The sequence below is a fragment of the Bombina bombina genome, chromosome 10 (assembly GCF_027579735.1).
Source record: "Bombina bombina isolate aBomBom1 chromosome 10, aBomBom1.pri, whole genome shotgun sequence".
NCBI classification, from domain to species: Eukaryota; Metazoa; Chordata; class Amphibia; order Anura; family Bombinatoridae; genus Bombina; species Bombina bombina.
Window position 1 is genome coordinate 27,932,060 of NC_069508.1, and position 19,855 is coordinate 27,951,914.

The 19,855-nt window shown below is 41.6% G+C and overlaps 1 protein-coding gene across 1 annotated transcript in view; it reads left to right on the forward strand.

The window, feature by feature from the left end:
* The window catches only part of LOC128641110 (calcium-activated chloride channel regulator 1-like), an 83,658-nt gene that overhangs the window by 29,855 nt on the left and 33,948 nt on the right, over positions 1-19,855 (forward strand). Inside the window, exons 7-9 of the mRNA XM_053693685.1 lie at positions 4,827-5,051; positions 15,905-16,085; positions 19,351-19,457. Coding sequence (XP_053549660.1) covers positions 4,827-5,051; positions 15,905-16,085; positions 19,351-19,457 — 513 coding nt within the window. The remainder of the gene's footprint in view (positions 1-4,826; positions 5,052-15,904; positions 16,086-19,350; positions 19,458-19,855) is intronic.

A 19,855-nucleotide genomic window follows, 5' to 3' on the forward strand; every position in this document is an offset into this window, starting at 1 on the left:
ATTAGAACAGAGCACTCTGTGTATCTGCCCTCGGCCGAAATCGGAACATTCTTTAGCTTTCTGTCTGTCGGCCAAATGTCCGTCTGCCAAGTTTTTTTTTTTTAAATTTACACTACTGTTACACCAGATATGACTGGTGGTGGCACTGAGCAAGTAGGCACAGTATATGCTGTAAGCCTGACACACAGGCTGGCAGTGGCAGGCTGGCCTGGCATCTGAAATTAGATTACACTAGCAGACTGACGTAAAAGTTTTTTTTTTTTTTTTATTTACACTAATGTTACACCAGATTTGAGTGGTGGCACTGAGCAAGTAGGCACAGTATATGCTGTGAGCCTGACACACAGGCTGGCAGTGGCAGGCTGGCCTGGCAACTGAAATTAGATTACACTAGCAGACTGATGTAAAAGTTTTTTTTTTTTTTTAATTTACACTAATGTTACACCAGATATGACTGGTGGTGGCACTGAGCAAGTAGGCACAGTATATGCTGTGAGCCTGACACACAGTCTGGCAGTGGCAGGCAGGCAACTGCTATTAGATTACACTAGCAAACTGATGTAAAAGTTTTTTTTTTTTAAATTTACACTACTGTTACACCAGATATGACTGGTGGTGGCACTGAGCAAGTAGGCACAGTATATGCTGTGAGCCTGACACACAGGCTGGCAGTGGCAGGCTGGCCTGGCATCTGAAATTAGATTACACTAGCAGACTGATGTAAAAGTTTTTTTTTTTTTTTAATTTACACTAATGTTACACCAGATTTGAGTGGTGGCACTGAGCAAGTAGGCACAGTATATGCTGTGAGCCTGACACACAGGCTGGTAGTGGCAGGCTGGCCTGGCAACTGAAACTAGATTACACTAGCAGACTGATGTAAAAGTTTTTTTTTTTTTTTAATTTACACTAATGTTACACCAGATTTGAGTGGTGGCACTGAGCAAGTAGGCACAGTATATGCTGTGAGCCTGACACACAGTCTGGCAGTGGCAGGCAGGCAACAGCTATTAGATTACAAAGAAAAAAAAAAAAAAAAAAACAAACAAAAAAAAACCGACTGATGTAGCCCTAAAAAGGGCTTTTTGGGGTGCTGTCCTTACAGCAGAGATCAGATGAGTCCTTCAGGACTGTAGTGGACACTGAATACACTAGCCTAGCTATCGATTTCCCTATTAAATAAGCAGCAGCTACACTGTCCCTCCTCTCACTAGCAATGCAGCTTCTGAATGAATCTAAAATGGCTGCTGTCCATGAGGTGTAAGGGTCTGGGAGGGAGGGTCTGCTGCTGATTGGCTGGAATGTGCCTGCTGACTGTGAGATACAGGGTCAAAGTTTAGGCAATGATGACGAATAGGGGGCGGATCGAACATCGCATATGTTCGCCCGCCGCTGCAAACGTGAACAAGCTATGTACGCTGGGAACTGTTCTCCGGCGAACTGTTCGCGACATCACTATTTAGAGGTTAATAGATTGTTTATGGGTTTAAGAGTACTTACCGCTAGATTTGGAGTTTTGTCGGTAACGACCCGAAAAACTAACGCCGGCTTTTTTCTGGCCGCACCATAAAAATAACTCTGGTATTGAGAGTCCACAGAATGGCTGCGTTAGGCTCCAAAAAAGGAGCGTAGAGCATATTTAACGCAGCTTCAACTCTCGATACCAGAGTTGCTTACGCAAGCGGCCAGCCTCAAAAACATGCTCGTGCACGATTCCCCCATAGAAAACAATGGGGCTGTTTGAGCTGAAAAAAAACCAAACACCTGCAAAAAAGCCGCGTTCAGCTCCTAACGCAGCCCCATTGTTTGCTATGCGGTAACCCTTCCTACGTCTGCACTTAACACTCTAACATGTACCCCGAGTCTAAACACCCCTAACCTTACACTTATTAACCCCTAATCTGCCGCCCCCGCTATCGCTGACCCCTGCATATTATTATTAACCGCTAATCTGCCGCTCCGTAAACCGCCGCTACTTACATTATCCCTATGCACCCCTAATCTGCTTCCCTAACATCGCCGACCCCTATATTATATTTATTAACCCCTAATCTGCCCCCCTCAACGTCGCCTCCACCTGCCTACACTTATTAACCCCTAATCTGCCGAGCGGACCTGAGCGCTACTATAATAAAGTTATTAACCCCTAATCCGCCTCACTAACCCTATAATAAATAGTATTAACCCCTAATCTGCCCTTCCTAACATCGCCGACACCTAACTTCAATTATTAACCCTGAATCTGCCGACTGGAGCTCACCGCTACTCTAATAAATATATTAACCCCTAAAGCTAAGTCTAACCCTAACACTAACACCCCCCTAAATTAAATATAATTTACATCTAACGAAATTAATTAACTCTTATTAAATAAATTATTCCTATTTAAAGATAAATACTTACCTGTAAAATAAATCCTAATATAGCTACAATATAAATTATAATAGAATGCGAGCTCAATCTGATTGGCTGATTGGATCAGCCAATCAGATTGAACTTGATTCTGATTGGCTGATTCCATCAGCCAATCAGAATATTCCTACCTTAATTCCGATTGGCTGATAGAATCCTATCAGCCAATCGGAATTCGAGGGACGCCATCTTGGATGACGTCCCTTAAAGGAACCATCATTCGGCTAGTAGGCGTTGGGAGAAGAGGATGTTCCGCGTCGGAGGTCTGCAAGATGGATCCGGAAGAAAGAAGATTGAAGATGCAGTAGATAGAAGACTTCATCCGGATCATGGACCTCTTCAGCTCCCGCTTGGATGAAGACTTCATCCGGATCATGGACCTCTTCAGCTCCCGCTTGGATGAAGACTTCAGCCGGATCATGGACCTCTTCAGCCCCCCGCTTGGGCTTGGATCAGGACATCGGAGGAGCTCTTCAGGACGGATCAGTGAACCTGGCAGGGTGAAGATAAGGTAGGAAGATCTTCAGGGGCTTAGTGTTAGGTTTATTTAAGGGGGGTTTGGGTTAGATTAGGGGTATGTGGGTGGTGGGTTGTAATGTTGGGGGGGGGTATTGTATGTTTTTTTTACAGGCAAAAGAGCTGAACTTCTTGGGGCATGCCCCGCAAAGGGCCCTGTTCAGGGCTGGTAAGGTTAAAGAGCTTTGAACTTTAGTAATTTAGAATAGGGTAGGGCATTTTTTTTTATTTTGGGGGGCTTTGTTATTTTATTAGGGGGCTTAGAGTAGGTGTAATTAGTTTAAAATTGTTGTAATATTTTTCTTATGTTTGTAAATATTTTTTTATTTTTTGTAACTTAGTTCTTTTTTATTTTTTGTACTTTAGCTAGTTTATTTAATTGTATTTATTTGTAGGAATTGTATTTAATTAATTTATTGATAGTGTAGTGTTAGGTTTAATTGTAACTTAGGTTAGTATTTATTTTACAGGTAATTTTGTAATTATGTTAACTATTTTAGCTATTAAATAGTTCTTAACTATTTAATAGCTATTGTACCTGGTTAAAATAAATACAAAGTTACCTGTAAAATAAATATAAATCCTAAAATAGCTATAATATAATTATAATTTATATTGTAGCTATATTAGGATTTATTTTACAGGTAAGTATTTATCTTTAAATAGGAATAATTTATTTAATAAGAGTTAATTAATTTCGTTAGATGTAAATTATATTTAACTTAGGGGGGTGTTAGTGTTAGGGTTAGACTTAGCTTTAGGGGTTAATACATTTATTAGAGTAGCGGTGAGCTCCAGTCGGCAGATTAGGGGTTAATAATTGAAGTTAGGTGTCGGCGATGTTAGGGAGGGCAGATTAGGGGTTAATACTATTTATTATAGGGTTAGTGAGGCGGATTAGGGGTTAATAACTTTATTATAGTAGCGCTCAGGTCCGCTCGGCAGATTAGGGGTTAATAAGTGTAGGCAGGGGGATGCGACGTTGAGGGGGGCAGATTAGGGGTTAATAAATATAATATAGGGGTCGGCGGTGTTAGGGGCAGCAGATTAGGGGTACATAAGGATAACGTAGGTGGCGACGCTTTGCGGTCGGCAGATTAGGGGTTAATAAGTGTAGGCAGATGGAGGCGACGTTGAGGGGGGCAGATTAGGGGTTAATAAATATAATACAGGGTCGGCGATGTTAGGGGGAGCAGATTAGGGGTACATAAGGATAATGTAGGTGGCGGTCGGCAGATTAGGGGTTAAAAAATTTTTTTCGAGTGTCGGCGATGTGGGGGGACCTCGGTTTAGGGGTACATAGGTAGTTTATGGGTGTTAGTGTACTTTAGAGTACAGTAGTTAAGAGCTTTATAAACCGGCGTTAGCCCAGAAAGCTCTTAACTACTGACTTTTTTCCTGCGGCTGGAGTTTTGTCGTTAGATGTCTAACGCTCACTTCAGAAACGACTCTAAATACCGGAGTTAGAAAAATCCCATTGAAAAGATAGGATACGCAATGGACGTAAGGGGATCTGCGGTATGGAAAAGTCGCGGCTGAAAAGTTAGCGTTAGACCCTATTTTGAGTGACTCCAAATACCGGCGGTAGCCTAAAACCAGCGTTAGGAGCCTCTAACGCTGGTTTTCACGGCTAACGCCAAACTCCAAATCTAGGTCTTAGTAACTTATTTTTTATGAGTTCTGTAAAACATTTTTGTTTTGCAAAATCCATAAATACTGGTCTTTGATTGTGGTATGGATTGTTGCGGTATAGGTCATAATAATTGCGTTAAAGCTGTAAAGGGCAACTTGTAATACTGGTGAGCTGACCATACCACACACAAAGGCCATTTTTTAAGCGCTACAGCCATAAGGCAAAACTTGTAAATTGTGTGGTTACTAATATAATTTTTTTCCAGTATAATCGCATAAGACGACTTTATCAGGCTGCAGAAGTCTTCCTTATTCAGATCATTGAGCTGCATTCTTATGTTGGAATTGTCCAGTTCTCCGATACTGTATCTGTTACATCAAACCTGGTGCAAATAGTCAACGACGACAGTCGACAGACACTCAAAAATCTTCTTCCAAAAACTGCACAAGGAGGAACAGACATTTGTTTAGGAATTCAGACTGGATTTCAGGTATTGTTGGTTCCTTTTACTCTATGAAACTCTTTTTATTGATTTTATGTATGATTCATTTTTATAACCCACGTAGAGAAAGAACATTGAGGTGTTAAAACATTTGTTGTTGTCATTTTTTTTTACATTTATTGCTTATGTGAATTATATTAAATTTTTTTAGCATTAAAACTAATAATAACTAGTCTGCACAACTGTATACTATGGTTTTAATTCATATAAACGTATAATTTACTAACCCATCTGCACATAGGGGTCAATTTATTAAAGTCTGGCAGACATGATACGCTGTAGCGTATCATGTCCGCAAGACATCGCTGAATGCTTGTGCAATACCGCCCCCTGCAGATTCGGCCGCTAGCAGGGGTGTCAATCAGCACGATTGTATAGGATCGGGTGGATTGCTGTACGCCGCCTCAGAGTTGGCGTATGACTTAAGGAGCAGCGGTCTATAGACCTCTGCTTCTTAACTCCTGTTTCCGGCGATCATGAAGGCTCACACAGAAACAGGGTGAATTGGCCCAATTCGGACAATAATAAATTGACCCCTTAGTATTAATCTATGTAGCGATTATTGACTTTGGTATTAATTATCCTCCACTGCATTTTTTCATGCACTACATTTTTATTAACAAATGAATTCCCATAGTCAACCAACAGAGTTAACACCTATCTAACAACTTCCCTGATTCCTCAGCTCTAACACTCACCAACACCGCCCACTCTTTCTCTCATCGCAACATGTAAGCAAAGGGTCTTTATACCTAAGGGCCACTCACTAAAAAAGAGTGGATTTGAGGATACTGAGGACCCTGCTTATTAGAGTTCGACTCTTATGCGGGTGATCTACAAACAGCTGGTTTCATAGGGGTATATTTATCAAGGCTCGCCGGAAACAGAAGTTATGAAGCAGCATTCTAAAAACGACTGCTCTCTAACTTGTCCGCCTGCTCTGAGGCCGTGGACAGAAATCAACCTGATGGAATATGATCGGGTTGCTTGACACCTCCTGCTAGTGGCGATTGGCCACAAATCTGCAGGGGACGGCATTGCACCAGCAGTTCACAAGAACTGCTGGCGCAATGATAAATGCTGACAGCATATGCTGTTGGCATTTATCGATGTGTGGCGGACATGATACGCTACTTCTTATCATGTCCGCTTGCACATTGATAAATGCTAAGGGGTTCAAGGGGATAGCAGTGGAGTTAGGAAAGGTTAGTGTAGGTTGTATGCATCCCTGAATAGTACAGTCTTTAGTTAGCGCTTGAAGCATTCAAAACTAGGTAACATTGTGCTCACGCCCATGGAGTTACTTTTGAGAGGGCCCTGATTGGCTAAAATGCAAGTCTGTCTAAAGAACTGAGATAAGTTTCTGCAGAGACTAAGATACAAGCTTATCACAGAGGTAAAAAGTATATTAATATAACAGTGTTGGTTATGCAAAACTGTGGAAAGGGTAATAAAAAGATTATCTTTGTAAACAATAAAAGTTTTCTAGTAGACTGTAGTGTAAACTACGTCAGGGCCGGCCTTAGGGTATGGCGATCGAGGCAGCCGCCTTGGACCCCGCAGTCATGGGGGCCCGCACTGGAGCTAACTGTATTTGTTTATTAGCTTTTTTTTTTTTTGGCGAGCTGAATTTTATTTATTTTTTAAAAAATTGCTGCATTTTTCCCCCCAGGACCTTTAGGAGGCAGTTAAACATGCAAAGATCTGATTGATTGGAGGATTATACTACAATTCTCCAATCAATCAGCTCCTTGTATGTTGCTTAAAGGGTGATGACTGCTCAACATGTCATGATGATTTGTGAAGGGGCGGCTGTAAGAGCAGTGGAACTGGAGTCTGGAAAGCAGAGCGCGAGCAGGTGGTGTAGTCTAGGCTTGCAGCATGGTGGATTGAACTTCTGGCAATGGCATCAGTTCTTCAGTGTATATGGACAGACAAGACACAGTGAAAGAGAGAGTAAGGTAGAAACCTTAAAAAGAAGGAAAAAAAAAGAAGTAAGAAAAAAACAAACTGTTAATACACTTGTGTTGTGAGTAACATGAATAGCTGGCTGACTTAACGTTGCATCTATGCTTTTTTTAGTCAGTCTGCTTGCTGCCTGAGTGCCTGTCCTAAATCATTTTGTCAGGGTCGGACTTGTGCTATCTGTTACGATCTCTGTTAAGCTGCATCCCTCCGTCCCTCCCTCCCATTCACTACAAAAGAGCTGAAAATGTGAGGTCAAATTGTTGTGGGCAGCCTTGTGTGTGTTTAATAAATGTAATTGCCTCTATAAATTCATACTGCCAGTTCCAGTCTGCCAAAACGAAGATGACACTCAATTGAGAAGAATGCTGCTCTAATAGTGTGCATATTGCCTGTGTATATAGATAGAGTTGTCTATATATAGATACACAACACCGTGTATGTTAATTTTTTCATTAAAAATAGTTGGCCAGATTACGAGTTTTCTGGTAAGAGGGGTGCGGTGCTAACTTGCATTTTATGTTCACCGCTCACTTACCTGCAGCGCTGGTATTACAGGTTTTTATAAACCCAGCGTTAAAAGGCAAGAAGTGAGCGTAGAGCAAAACTGGGCTTCACACCGCAATCCAATACCAGCGCTGCTTTAGTCAGCGGTGAGCTGGTTATACGTGCTCATACACGATTTCCCCATAGACATCAATGGGGAGAGCCTGCTGAAAAAAAACACCTGCAATAAAGCAGCGCAAAGCTCCGTAACGCAGCCCCATTGATTCCTATGAGGAAAGAAAAGTTATGTTTACACCTAACATGAACCCCGAGTCTAAACACCCCTAATCTTACACTTATTAACCCCTAATCTTCCGCCCCCGACATCGCCAACGCCTACATTATACCTATTAACCCCTAATCTGCCGCTCTGGAGATCGCCGCCACTATAATAAACATATTAACCCCTAACCCGCCGCACACCCGCCTTGCAAACACTACTTAAATATTATTAACCCCTAATCTGCAGCCCCTGACATCGCCGCCACCTACCTAAATTTATTAAACCCTAATCTGCAGCCCCAAACGTCGCCGACACTATACTAAATGTATTAACCCCCTAAACCTATGTCTAACCCTAACCCTAACACCCCCTAACTTAAATATGATTAAAATAAACCTAAATAAAAATTACTATTATTCACTAAATTATTCCTATTTAAAACTAAATCCTTACCTGTAAAATAAACCTAAGCTAGCTACAATATAACTAATAGTTATTTTTATTTTACAGGCAAGTTTGTATTTATTTTAACTAGGTAGACTAGTTAGTAAATCGTTATTAGCTATTTACTAACTACCTAGCTAAAATAAATACAAATTTACCTGTAAAATAAAACCTAACCTGTCTTACACTAACACCTAACCTTACACTACAATTAAATAAATTACCTAAATTAAATAAATTACCTAAATTAAATTAAATTACCTAAATTACAAAAAAAAAACACTAAATCACACGAAATAAAAAACAAATTACAAGATATTTAAACTAATTGCACCTAATCTAATAGCCTGATACAAATAAAAAAAGCAACCCCCCAAAAAAATAAAAATAAACCTAGCCTAAACTAAACTACCAATAGCCCTTAAAAGGGCCTTTTGCAGGGCATTGCCCCAAATAAATCAGCTATTTTACCTGTAAAAAAAAATACAAACTACCCCCCCAACAGTAAAACCCACCACCCACACAACCAAACCCCCCAAATTAAACCCTAACTAAAAAACTAAGCTCCCCACTGCCCTGAAAAGGGCATTTGTATGGGCATTGCCCTTAATAGGGCAGCTAGCTCTATTGCAGCCCAAAGCACTAACCTAAAAATAAAACCCACCCAATAAACCCTTAAAAAAACCTAACACTAACCCCTGAAGATCCACTTACAGTTTTGAAGAGCCAACATTCATCCTCAACGAAGCCGGGAGAAGTCCTTAGCGAAGCGGCAAGAAGTCGTCAATGAAGCCGGGAGATGTCTTCATCCAAGCCAGGAGAAGTGGTCCTCCAGACGGGCAGAAGTCTTCATCCAGACGGCATCTTCAATCTTCATCCATCCGGTGCAGAGCGGATCCATCTTCAAGACATCCGGCGTGGAGCATCCTCTTCTTCCGATGACTACCAGACGAATGAAGGTTCCTTTAAGTGATGTAATCCAAGATGGCGTCCCTTAGATTTCAAATTGGCTGATAGATTTTTATCAGCCAATTGGAATTAAGGTTGAAAAAATCCATCAGCCAATAGGATTGAACTTCAATCCTATTGGCTCATCCAATCAGCCAATAGGATCAGTCAATCGGAATCTAAGGGACACCATCTGGGATGATGTCACTTAAAGGAACCTTCATTCATCTGGTAGTCGTCAAAAGAAGAGGATGCTCCGCGCCGGATGTCTTGAAGACGGACCCGCTCCACACTGGATGGATGAAGATAGAAGATGCCGTCTGGATGAAGACTTCTGCCTGTATGGAGGACCACTTCTCCTGGCTTAGATGAAGACTTCTCCCGGCTTCGTTGAGGACTTCTTGTCGCTTCGCTGAGGACTTCTCCCGGCTTCATTGAGGATGGATGTCGGCTCTTCAAAACTGTAAGTGGATCTTCAGGGGTTAGTGTTAGATTTTTTTAATGGTTTATTGGGGTGGTTTTATTTTTATAAAACTCAACAAATAGGAGCACCCCGTATCAAAGTTAAAATGTGTATATATATATATATAGTGCCAATAAAAATGGGCTAAATAGTATAACTCAATAAAAAAGGATACGTTTTCCTTTAAGAGATTTTCCAGAAACAGCGAAATGGGGTTGCTGCCGCTTCACCACTCACAGCACTGGAAGCTGGATACAGCTAAAATAAAAAAAAACACAGAAAAAGAGAGGTGCAAACTCCTCTAAGTGTAGTATTTGATAAACAACAATATTTATTAAAACACAGATGCACACTCACACTAAAAACCCTCAAACATGTGAGGTATGTAAAAGCACTTAGATAGAGATCAATCAGAAGTCATCTTAGTTCAGATAGAATCTAACATTCAGACTTGAAATCCTTTGATCCCAAACAATTGTCTCATATAAGGCTGGTGTTATTAGAGTCACTTATATCCTTCTCAGTCTATAGCGACAAAGTCACAAATAAGGTCAATTGTAAAGCACAATCAATGTAAAAAACACCAACATATACTGCACCAGCTGCTTGATAAATTGCCAGCTCCAATACAGCTGGTGTGTGTAGCGTAGCGTGAAGACAGTGGGCGTGACCTAACGCGATTCGTAGGTCGTCTTCCTACTTCGTCAGAGGCTGCCCACACTCTATGGAATCTGTCTTTTTATACAGCAAAAGGCAAGTGCACCTGATACGGATATCCTCATCATTGCTACTTACAATAAATTAAGGAAAATAGCCGATACTGGCGCAATTGGTTGCGCAAACAAAACAGTATTTAACTTATTAGCTCAAAATGTTAGTACATTGTCTGAGTGAAACAAAAATATATATAGAGTTACCTATTATGTGGCCAATATGTTGATTTATATGATATCGTATAAATCAACATATTGGCCACATAATAGCTAGATAGTTAGTAAATAGTTAATAACTACCTAGTTAAAATAAATACAAACTTGCCTGTAAAATTAAAATAACACCTAAGATAGCTACAATGTAACTATTAGTTATATTGTAGCTAGCTTAGGTTTATTTTACAGGTAAGTATTTAGTTTTAAATAGGTATAATTTAGTTAATGATAGTAATTTTTATTTAGGTTTATTTTAATCATATTTAAGTTAGGGGATGTTAGGGTTAGAGTTCGGTTTAGGGGGTTAATACATTTAGTATAGTGGCAGCGACATTGGGGGTGGCAGATTAGGGGTTAATAAATGTAGGTAGGTGGCTGCGATGTTAGGGGCGGCAGATTAGGGGTTAATAATATTTAAGTAGTGCTTAGGAGGCGGGAGTGCGGCGGTTTAGGGGTTAATATGTTTATTATAGTTGTGGCGATGTCGTGAGCGGCAGATTAGGGGTTAATAATTTTATTTGAGTGTTTGCGATGCGGGAGGGCGGCGGTTTAGGGGTTAATAGGTAGTTTATGGGTGTTAGTGTACTTTTTAGCACTTTAGTTATGAGTTTTATGCTACAGCTTTGTAGCGTAAAACTCATAACTACTGACTTTAGAATGCGTTACGATTTTTGCGGGATAGGCTGTACCGCTCACTTTTTGGCGTCCAAAAAAAAACTTGTAATACCATAGGGAAGTCCCATTGAAAAAAGACTTCACGCAAATTGCGTAAGTACATTTGCGATATGGCCAAAAAAGTGTGCGGGACAGCTGTACCTGCAAGACTCGTAATAGCTGTGGCAGTGAAAAAGCAGCGTTATAACCTGATAACACTTCTTTTTCACTATAACGCAAGACTCGTAATCTAGCTTAGTGTTTGTTGTGTGACTTTTTTTTATTCATATAACTTTCTTTACTATTTAGTTTTGAGAAAATTACAAAGTACTTATCTGAAGGGTGTTATAATTTTTAAATTCCTTTTGTCGGTTAGAGCAATATTTCTGCTGCAAAAAAGGGGGGGGGGGGGGTAGGCAGTGTGGGCTGAGTAAGTTTCCTATTTTAGTTTTTTATTTCTTAAGAAAGTAATTAATTCTCCGGAGAAAAAAAATACATTACATATTAAACAGTTTTTCTGGGAAATTAATTTCTTTCTTAGGTAATAGGACTGTCCTATCTAACTGGATGTTTTTTAGTTTATATATTAAAAAAATCCAGTCAGATAGAACAGTCCTATTTCTTAAGAAAGAAATTAATTTCCCAGAAAAACTGTTTAATATGTAATGTATTTTTTTTCTCTGGTGAATTAATTACTTTCTTAGAAAATAGGACTGGATAGGGGGCTGTGTATGACATGAGGGAGATAGGGTCTGAGTGAGGAGGGGGCTGTGAGGGAGAGGGGGGCTGACAGTGAGGAGGGGGCTGTTTTTGAGGAAGAGGGGTGCTGAGAGAGTGAGGAGGGGGCTCTGTGTGAGGAAGAGGGGGGCTGAGAGAGTGAGGAGGGGGCTGTGTGTGGGGAACAGGGAGGCTGACAGCGAGGAGGGAGCTGTGTATGAGGAACAGGGGGCTGACAGTGAGGAGGGGGCTGTGTGTAAGGAAGAGGGAGGCTGACAATGAGGGGGCTGTGTGTTAGGAAGAGGGGGCTGATAGTGAGGAGGGGGCTGTGTGTGAGGAAGAGGGGTGCTTAGAGAGTGAGGAGGGGGATGTGTGTGAGGAAGATGGAGGCTGACAATGAGGAGGGGGCTGTGTGTGAAGAAGAGGGGGCTGACAGTGAGGAGGGGGCTGTGTGTGAGTAGAGGGGGGCTGAGAGAGTGAGGAAGGGGGTGCTTAGAGAGTGAGGAGGGGGATGCGTGTGAGGAAGAGGGAGGCTGACAGTGAGGAGGGAGCTGTGTGTGAGGAACAGGGAGGCTGACAGTGAGGAGGGGGCTGTGTGTGAGGAACAGTAAGGCTGACAGTGAGGAGGGGGCTGTGTGTGAGGAACAGGTAGGCTGACAGTGAGGAGGGGGCTGTGTGTGAGGAACAGGGAGGCTGACAGTGAGGAGGGGGCTGTGTGTGAGGAGGGGGATGTGTGTGAGGAAGAGGGGGATTTAGAGAGTAAGGAGGGGGCTGTATGTGAGGAAGGGGAGGCTGAGAGAGTGAGGAGGGGGCTGTATGTGAGGAAGGGGAGGCTGAGAGAGTGATGAGGGGGTTGTGTGTGAGGAAAGGAGGCTGACAGTGAGGAGGGAGCTGTGTGTGAGGGAGAGGGAGGCTGAGAGAGTGAGGAGGGGGATGTGTGTGAGGAAGGGGAGGCTGAGAGTGTGAGGAGGGGGTTGTGTGTGAGGAAGGGGAGGCTGACAGTGAGGAGGGAGCTGAGTGTGAGGGAGAGGGAGGCTGAGAGAGTGAGGAGGGAGCTGTGTGTGAGGAAGAGGGGGGCTGAGAGAGTGAGGAGGGGGCTGTGTGTGAGGAAGAGGGAGGCTGAGAGAGTGAAGAGGGGGATGTGTGTGAGGAAGAGGGAGGCTGAGCGAGTGAGGAGGGGGATGTGTGTGAGAGAGAGGGAGGCTGAGAGAGTGAGGAGGGGGCTGTGTGCGAGGAAGAGGGAGGCTGAGAGAGTGAGGAGGGGGATATGTGTGAGAGAGAGGGAGGCTGAAAGAGTGAGGAGGGGATGTATGTGATGAAGAGAGGGCTGAGAGAGTGAGGAGGGGGATGTGTGTGATGAAGAGGTGGCTGAGAGTGAGGAGGGGGCTGTGTGTGAGGAAGAGGGGGGCTGAGCGAGTGTGGAGGGGGCTGAGTGTGAGGAAGAGGGGGGCTGAGAGAGTGAGGAGGGGGCTGTGTGTGAGGAAGAGGGAGGCTGAGAGAGTGAGGAGGGGGCTGTGTGTGGGGAAGAGGAAGGCTGAGAGAGTGAGGAGGGGGATGTGTGTGATGGAGAGGGGGCTGAGAGAGTGAGGAGGGGGCTGTGTGTGAGGAAGAGGGAGGCTGACAGTGAGGAGGGGGCTGTGTGAGGAAGAGGGGGGCCGAGAGAGAGTGAGGAGGGGGCTGTGTGTGAGGAAGAGGGGGGCTGAGCGACTGAGGAGGGGGCTGAGTGTGAGGAAGAGGGGGGCTGAGAGAGTGAGGAGGGGGCTGTGTGTGAGGAGAGGGGGGCTGAGAGAGTGAGGAGGGGGCTGTGTGTGAGGAGAGGGGGGCTGAGAGAGTGAGAATGGAATTGTGGAAGGCATTATGCAGAGTGACCTAAGAGCACAATTCTTGATATATTGTATTTTTTTTATCAAGCTATGAATAATAACAAAAAAAAGGAATACATTCTACACAGTTTGCTTGCACAAAGTATGATGCTTTATAAGGATGGTGCATAATTTTAGGTAAATTTACTTTTTCCTCTATCTGTATCTTAAACAATTGCATCAGGAGGAACATTCCCATTAATTAATCCAGTACTTATTGTTTTTTGCTCTGAGGGGATTAATTTAGCAGCAGGATTTTCTGTCTCCTTAGGCGCTCCTATCCTTCTCATTCACATTAACCCTTTCATTGGGTGTCCCAGCCTAACCATCAACTGGGAGCTTCTAAGTAAGTTTTTAAAAGGTTTTATACTGGATTTTTAGGTCAGTATCTGCATATTCTTCTTTATAGTAATGCAGTTATATGAACATTGGTGTATATTGTCACTTTAAATAGTTTTTCTCCCTTTTTTTTAAAAAAAAAAAATGGTGGGGGCCGGGTTTGGGATGGAAATGGGTGGAGTTGGTGGTGGGAAGGGGGCGGGGTTTGGGCGCAGGGGAAGACAGGGGCCCCATTTTTTCATCCTGCCTTGGGCCCCGCAATGGCTAAGGCCGGCCCTGAACTACGTATCAGCATTAAAAAACAACAACAAAAAAAAACAGTTTCCAGTGGTGCACATGCTATGGCACAAGCGTAAGCACATTTTACTTATATATGGTTTTCCATGTCACTGATACAGGAGAAAAATAAGTAAGACTAAGGAATTTAGTTTATTGAACTATGAGGCCTATTTATCAAAGCATCAACTATGTTGCATTCGCGGGCGTCAATACACTTACCAAACATCTCTAAACATCATGGCCGCGGATCAGAATACGATCTCCTTATTTATAAAAAAAAAAACAGTCAAAAACACGTGCTTCAAGTACGGTGCAATGAGCATCGGACTGGTGTTAACTAACAGTCATCGATGTTGCGGCTATTCGGGCTTTTCCAAACTTTATTTATACCATTTCAATACTGTCCACGAACAAGCACATTTCTCTGCAGCACATTATTGCATATAGTGTAAATGGATTCTTTTTCTGAGCAGTACTAATTGCGAATATAGCAAGTAGCAACATATTTGGTGCAAAGTGGAGAGTGAATTATTAGAATTCTTTTTAAGATTGGACATACATATTTTAGTATGTATATACACACACACACATATATAATACAGTATATGTGTGTGTGTTGTCAGAAATCTTTTGCAAACATATTTACATGTCCCGAACGTCCTTTTCTTGTTCTAAACAATGTTGTCTGGCATATCTCTATATTTATACCACTAAATGTATATATTGTAAATGTATTATTATTCTGAGCAGGAATAATTGTGAATATAACATGTCATCAGAGTATCATATGTATTTATTTGACATCTATGGCTATTTTAAAGGGATAGGAAAGTGAAAATTTAAGTTGCCCTAGTAGGAGCTAGCTGCTAATTGGTGCCTGTTGTGTATTTATTTCATTTTTATCCCTATATCTACTAGTGCACTAAATGTGGAGCAATAATATATTTAGATTTTTTGAAGGGTATACATATTTAATAGTTTGTAATTGACTTTTATTAGGTGATATGCTTCACTCTCGCAGCATCGAACATAAGATTTCAGTATTTTCCGATTCCCATTGACTTCTATAGCATCCGCGACCTCAAGGGTGGCGGATTGAAAACTAGTTACACTGCGTCGGATACGACGCAAGCGTAACTATTCATTTTTTGATAACTTCTTGACAGCTTCAAATTGTGTTGAATAGGAGGGCGAATACACAGAATTACGCTTAAATTCAATGGGTTTTCTATTCGCATCGATCTGCATCGAATTGAGAACGGCGAATCGTATGTTACGTCACAAAATTCTAATTATTCCGATCTTGATGCTTTGATAACTACGGAGCATCAATCTCGCGACAACTACGACACGGAATTCAAGCGCATTTTCAGTTGACGCTTTGATAACTAGGTCTCTATGTCTTCATTAAAAACATATCATTGCTGCAAGAAATAATATATCTTTATTTTATCTTCATATCACATATTAAGGTTAATCTTCAACATGATGGATCCTCGTATGGTTCTGAAATTATTTTAGTAACAGCTGGAGAGGACAATTATGATACTTCCCTTTGCTTTAATGATATAAAAGTCAGTGGTGCAATTGTACATACCATTGCTCTGGGACCAACTGCTTCATCGGCGCTAGAAGATATTACAAAAATGACCGGTGAGTTTTTGCAATTATTGAAGAAAACTTTTTTTTTACTATCAATAAATATAACAATGTCAGTTTTATGACTAGGGGCTAGATTTAACAAGCAGCAGATACTGCTTTTTCCACTCAAACTTTCCGGCTCACCCGGAAACTTAAGTTAAGAAGCTGTGGTCGTAAGATGGAGTCGTTAGGTGGCAGACTGAAATTATCCCGATCCAATACGATCGGGATGATTGACACTCCCTGCTAGTGACTGATTGGTCGCGATTGTGCAGGTGGAGGCATTGCACAAGCAGTTCACAAGATTTAGCGATGTCGGGCGGGCATGATTCGCTACAGTGAATCATGTGCGCTCGACATATAATAAATAGACCCCTAGGAACTTTTTTTTGAAACCTGGTAAAGTATAGTGATATTTTTCTACCACGGTTCTCTCTCACTTCTCTCAATGCCAAAATGCCATGTCAAGTAAGCACACATAAATGGTTCAGCGCAAGGTCTCAAAATGAAACACATGCTGTAGGACGCCATTACGCTTATTGACAGTTTCTGGTGGTGCGTTTTATACAATTACACGTCCAATAGAAAATAATAGATGCCAAAAGCACTAAATTACACCAGGTTTCTACTAAACTGGCACAGTTGGAAGCTGTCGATAAAATGTCCAAATTTTTGGCATGCTCAACTAGGTGTAAAAGAGGAATAATGCACTTTTTGAAGCCTAGTTCCCATTGAGATATTAAAGTTTGCAAACAATGCAAGTGTTTATGTTTATAACTATATTGTTATATGTTATATTTAGTGCTGGCCCAGGTTTAGGAATAGTTGCACTTATGTAAATATCAATATGTATTTACCTATGAAAATAAACTTTAGCACATATCTTCTAAATTCCAAATAGGCCTATTCCTAGGGCAGCAGTAAAAATTACGGGGCCTATTTATGAAATGTCTGCCTGACATGATCCGATCAGCGGATCAGGTCCGACAGACATCGCTGAATTAAGAGAGCAATACGCTCTTCGCATTCAGCATTGCACCAGCAGCTCTTGTGAACTGCTGGTGCAACGCCGCCCCCTGCAGACTCGCAACCAATCAGCCGCTAGCAGGGGGTATCAATAAACCCGATAGTATTGGATCGGGTTGATTTCACGCGAGTTCTGTCCGCCTCCTCAGAGCAGGCGGACAGGTTATGGAGCAGCGGTCTTTAGACCGCTGCTTCATAACTGGTGTTTCTGGTGAGTCTGAAGGCTCGCCAGAAACACGGGCCCTCAAGCTCCATACAGAGCTTGATAAATGGGCCCCTACATATATTAATATATTGTAAAATATAATAAAACAATAGAGGTGATCACAGGTAAGGAGCTAAACGTAACTTTTGTAGTGTATGGTCAGGTTACCATAGCAATGAACTTGTTATGCCATGATTTTCGTCAAATCCGACATGGGTTGGAGCCGTTAATGGAGAATTAACTTACATATAAACAAAAACAGCGACTGCACATACTGTGCAATATCTTTCAATGGAAACATAGTATTAAAATAGAGCCATAGGGGCATATTTATCAAGCTCCATAACTTGTCCGTCTGCTCTGAGGCGGCGGGCATAAATCAACCCGATCAAATACCATTGGGATGATTGACACCCCCTGCTAGCGGCCACAAATCTGCAGGGGGCGGCACTGCACCAGCAGTTTACAAGAACTGCTGGTGCAATGATAAATGCCGACAGCGTATGCTGTCGGCATTTATCAATGGGCAGCGATGTGCAGCGGACATGATACGTTACTTCATATCATGTCTGCTTGCACATTGTTAAATATGCCCCATAAAGTACTTTTAGCTGTCCGCTGCTTTGGTAGCTTACAGATCCATTTATACCGACTCAATGGAAACAAGCCCTTATATAGATATAGCAAGACCACTCTAACAGGAAGGTGAGGTGCACTCACTAGAGTATTTGATAGCCAACAAATAGTTATTTTTTTAGGTTTTGAGGTATATATAACCCCTTCCCTTCCTCAAACAAAGTGACACAAAGAGAACTTATGTACAAAATTATCCAATCAAAACCAAGTGTAAAATGACAGAGAAAACCTAATGACATTTAAAGGGGCACAAAACCAAAATTTTTTCTTTCATGATTCAGATAAAAGGTTTCATTTATGAAACGGAAGTTAAGAAGCAGTGAAACGGAAGTTAAGAAGCAGTGGTCCTATAATCATCCTGCTCCCATGCGATCAGGATGATTGACAACCCCTGCTGGCCGCCTGTGAGAAGGGCGCGGCATTGCACAAGCATTTCACTAGAAATAAATGCCGACAGTGTGTGGTGTCGGCATTTAGTGATGTCGAGCGAACATGATTTGCTATAGCGAATAAATCTACCCCAGAGCATGCAATTTTAAGCAACTTTCTAATTTACTCCTATTATACATTTTCTTCTTTCTTTTGCTATCTTTTTTTGAAAAAGCAGGAATATAAGCATAGGAGTTGGCCCATTTTTGGTTCAGCACCTGGGTAGCATAAGCCGAAATACATCAGTTTGAGCATGTTTGATTTTCATGTTGGACTCTCTATTTTTAAACATGTTCTAGTACTTTGATTAAAAGTTAAAGGGACACTGAGATCAAATTTTTTCTTTTGTGGTTCAGATAGAGCATGCAATTTTAAGCAACTTTCTAATTTACTCCTATTATCTATTTTTCTTCATTCTCTTGCTAACTTTATTTGAAAAAGAAGGCATCTAAGCTAAGGAGCCAGCCAATTTTTGGTTCAGTCCCTGGACATCACTTGTTTATTGGTGGGTGAATTTACCCACGAATCAGCAAGAACAACTCAGGTTGTTCACCAAAAATGGACCGGCATCTAAACCTACATTCTTGCTTTTCAAATAAAGATACCTAGAGAATGAAGAACATTTGATAATAGGAGTAAATTAGAAAGTTGCTTAAAATTGCATGTTCTATCTAAATAACAAAAGAAAACATTTGGGGTCAGTGTCCCTTTACGTTTTATTCAAGCTATCCGCTTTCCTTTCCTCATTTGTGGTGTACAGCACCTCTAGAAACACCACTGCCAGGAAGTCAAAATATTAAAATATGCTATAAAATTAAACAATCCAGAATATTTTCATATTCAGTTTTAATTTTTTTCCTCCTAAAATAATTGTAGAAATTTGGCAAACAAACTTGGTGAAGGCATTTTGTCTCGGGGCTGGTTAAACTCTCTAGGCTTAGAACATAGGGCACTAATAGAAAACATAACATATTTTTTCAGGAGGATTACAATTTTTTGCAACAGATAACGCGGCTATGAATGGTTTGGTTGATGCTTTCAGTGGAATATCATCTGGAAGTGAGGAGATATCTAAACAGGCTATTCAGGTAATATTTTGTACCACGACTTCAGAGCTCTGGTTAACTGTTTTGCGAAAATAAAAAGTTGCACAAAACACATAAAAACACGTACACTCTTAATAACACTATGGGGCATATTTATCAAGCTCTGCATGCTCCATAACCTGTCCACCTGCTCTGAGGCGGCAGACAGAAATCGACAGAAATCACCCCCTGCTAGCGGCCGATTGGGCGGAAATCTGCAGGGGGCGGTATTGCACCAGCAGTTCACAAGAACTGCTGGTGCAATGATAAATGCAGAGAGAGCGTATGCTGTCGGCATTTATCAATGTGCAGCGGACATGATCCGCTATATCGGAACATGTCCGCTCGCACAATCATAAATATGCCTCTAAAAAAATAATGCACACAAACGTTATAAAGGC